Source organism: Gaeumannomyces tritici, assembly GCF_000145635.1.
Source record: "Gaeumannomyces tritici R3-111a-1 unplaced genomic scaffold supercont2.115, whole genome shotgun sequence".
Lineage (NCBI taxonomy): Eukaryota > Fungi > Ascomycota > Sordariomycetes > Magnaporthales > Magnaporthaceae > Gaeumannomyces > Gaeumannomyces tritici.
The window spans coordinates 1-3160 of record NW_008804659.1 but is presented as its reverse complement, the minus strand read 5'-3'; the positions used below and the strand labels follow the sequence as shown (position 1 = coordinate 3160).

The 3160-nt window shown below is 59.1% G+C and overlaps 1 protein-coding gene across 1 annotated transcript; it reads right to left on the bottom strand.

Annotated features, from left to right (window-relative positions):
* GGTG_14048 (aminopeptidase Y) lies at window positions 1–3107 on the bottom strand. The gene is made up of 2 exons (XM_009231975.1): window positions 2110–3107; window positions 1–2043 (listed from the first exon to the last, which is right to left on the bottom strand). The coding sequence occupies exons 1-2, from the start codon at window positions 2313–2315 to the stop codon at window positions 678–680; spliced, it is 1572 nt and encodes a 523-aa protein (XP_009230239.1). The 5' UTR covers window positions 2316–3107; the 3' UTR covers window positions 1–677.
* Between the last annotated feature and the right edge of the window lie 53 nt (window positions 3108–3160).

Sequence of the window (3160 nt, the reverse complement as noted above, 5' to 3'; positions counted from 1 at the left end):
AGAGAGAGAGAGAGAGAGCGCGTATCCCGGAACACTACGCCCCGGCGATGAGGCTATGATGTTTTTGAGGGAGACGCCAGATCGGATTGGTGCGAGTGGGAGCAATCTCGGTGGAAGGTCTCTGCTGGTAGCTTGGAAGGAGAAAATATGCACAAGGTGCTAGGTGCCCGCCTAGAATCGGTTTAAATTTAGAGAAGGCGCGGGCCTACGGGCAAGCAGCAGGTCTAATGGGAAGGAGCAGCCTGCCCTTTGGAAAGTGCCAGTTCTAGGAGGCTACATCGCTCGAAGTCCCAAAAGCACATTGTCGTTACTCACCACCAGCCGCAGCAAGATTGACCTCCTCCAGTCACTAACGTCGCTAGTCCCTTCCACAGTTATCTCGTACTATGTCGGAATGATGCCGTCGCAGAAGGGTATCATTTGCAGTACGTTCATACTGATGACCGGCGCCTGGGCACCTAGGGTAGATAGCTTGCCACGCCTTCGACGCCAGTGAGAGAAGAAAAGTGGATTTTTGCATGCACCAATGGTCGGTCATTGGAAGCGTGTCATATCATTACTGTGTCCAACTTTTTGCATATTATATATCGTTATTGCAGCTTCATGGTCTCGTTGAGGACATGTCGTTCTTCTAAAGATGATGGATCGCCTGAATACAGACAAGACATAATAACTCTTTAGACAAGGTCGTGGTCGCAGTGCTTTCCATGAGTGGCGCTAAAGTCCATCTTAACCCCGAGGCCGGCATCCCTCAGCCTGCGGACACGGCCGATAGTGGCGTTGGCGGGGCTCTTGGGGATAAGCTTGGTGCCGTCGACGGCCAGGACGGCCAAGGCGTGCGCTGCGGCGAGAGCGTTGGGGTAGATGAGCTCTGGGCGGGCGTTTGTGATGTTGTCGCATGCCTGGTGGTAGCACGGGTCCTCGTCGATGCCGGTGCCAGTGAAGAGGCCGCCGACGGGCTTGTTGATTATGTTCTTGAAGGGCACGTAGTCGGTGCCGCCCGTCAGGCCGGCCGGCTTGATCTCCTTGCCCTGGGCGATCAGCGACTCGGCGAGCAGCTTCTCGATCGCGGCGGATCCGGGAGCGCCGCCGGGCGCTGCGCGGTCGCCAGTGCCGTCAAAGACGTAGTGCACGCCGCGCGAGACCATGTCAAAGTTGACGTAGCACAGCAGGCTGTCGACCTCGGGCGACGCCGCCAGCTGCTCGACGTAGTAGTTTGAGCCCCAAAGCCCGTTCTCCTCGGCGGCCCACCATCCGAATCGGACCTTGTTGGTGGTCGAGAAGTGGGACAGACCCTTGGCGAGCTCCAGAATAAGCGAGGTGCCGGAGCCGTCGTCGTTGATGCCCGCTCCCGCCTGGACGCTGTCGAGATGGGCACCGAGCATGACGACGTTTGCCGGGTCACCCTTTTTGGTCTCGGCGATGACGTTCTGCGTTATGCGTTCCTCGATAAGCTGCTGGATGTTGCTAAAGGCCTCGACTTTCTCGCCGGCCTCGATGCGCGCCTTGATGGCCAGCGCGGGGGCCCGGTCGACGATGACGCCGGGCGCATACTCCGGGCTGGGCCTCGTCAGCGAGCCTCCGGTGAGCTGCGCCTCGTTGAGGTTGTAGATGAGGACCGACGCGGCCCCTGCGGCGGCGGCGGCCTTCAGCTTGCCGGCGAAAGTGGTCTGGTCCGGGCACAGGCCGCGCTCGACCAGGACGATCTTGCCGGCGGCGCCCCGCCCCTCGTAGTTGGCGGCGTCGCAGCCGGCGGCGCCCTCGGGGCCGAGCACGATCTCGCGCGTGATGCCGCCCTTCGGGGTGCTGGGAGTGTAGGTCAAAGCGACGGTGCGCCAGGACTCGCCCTCGATCACCGTCTCGGCGGCCGTGGTGAGGGAGAACATGGCGGGGAGGTCCTGCTTCCAGACATTGTAGCTCTTGAGCTTGGAGATCTCGTTGAAGATGAAATCAACCGAGGCGGCATAGCCAGGAAGGCCGAAAGCACGGTTGCCGCCGTTGGCGGTGGCGATGTCATGCAGCTTTTGGAGGTTTCCCATGAGGCTAGGATGTGTAGCGTTAGCACCGAGACTGGCTTTGAGGATAAATAACCGAGGATTAATAACCCACCCATCCGCGGTGATGAGTTCCTGAAGCTTCGCCGACTCGACGGGCGGCCTGCAGTCTTTGCTCTGAGCCAGTGCAGGCAGCACCGCCCACAGCGCCGACGCCTTGCTGATCCTCATGGTTGTGGTTGGGAGGGTGCACGGAGAGCTTTTCCTGGCGACGGGAGACCTAGGGGAGGGCGCTAGAACAAAAGCCATGGGCGGACACATGGAAAGCAAAAAAGATGCATCGCTACTTTATATGCGGCCAAACCCCGATCCCCCGCGCGGCGGCGGGCGAGAACATGCCATTGCCCGCTCCCGCGTCCCCTCCTCCACCGAGATGACTTGGCATGGCCGGATCGCTGGTTAATTTGGGCATATCGCTCGTCAGCGGCGAGATTGTGGTTGCTCCAGGTCCAAAGTGTGGGGATGGAGGCGATGGGCGAGGCGAGGAGCTTCCTTTTGCAGCTCTGGCGGCGACAAGCTGAGGAGGAATCAGGGGAGAAAGCTGACCGCCCATGTCGAATCGGGAAGGTCGCACAGTCAAAGCCTGGGCGCCGAGAAACGGCAAAAGTGGTGGTGGCGGCCGCTGTATTGGCGACATTAAACATTTGTCGAGCCTTTGCATTTTGCCTTGCCGACTGCGTTTTCTTGGAATGCTGTCCATGGCGTAAAAATCATAGAAAATGCCAGCCCTGGGGGGCTTGTCAGATATCGGATATGGTGCAGTTTCCATCGTCGCAATCGATCGGGCGATCGGGTCGCACGGCGGCATTACTTGATACGAAAGAAAACCAGGTAGGCTGGTGGGGGGGGGCTCCATATCCAGCGCAAATGCGTAGCAACGTTCGACGCTTTGGCTTCCAGAGCCTTGTTATAGAAAGCAGATATACGCATCAATTGCTGTTGATACCCAACACTCTTAGTCGAAAATCTGGAATCACGGATGTGGAAGAGTCGCCGTAGATTCCGACCAGAACCCTCTGCCCCACGCTAGGCATTGAGGCCACCAAGATGGAATCGAAGATACCAAAAACCCACTCAGTAACAGGGGGGGGGGGGAGGGGGGGTAA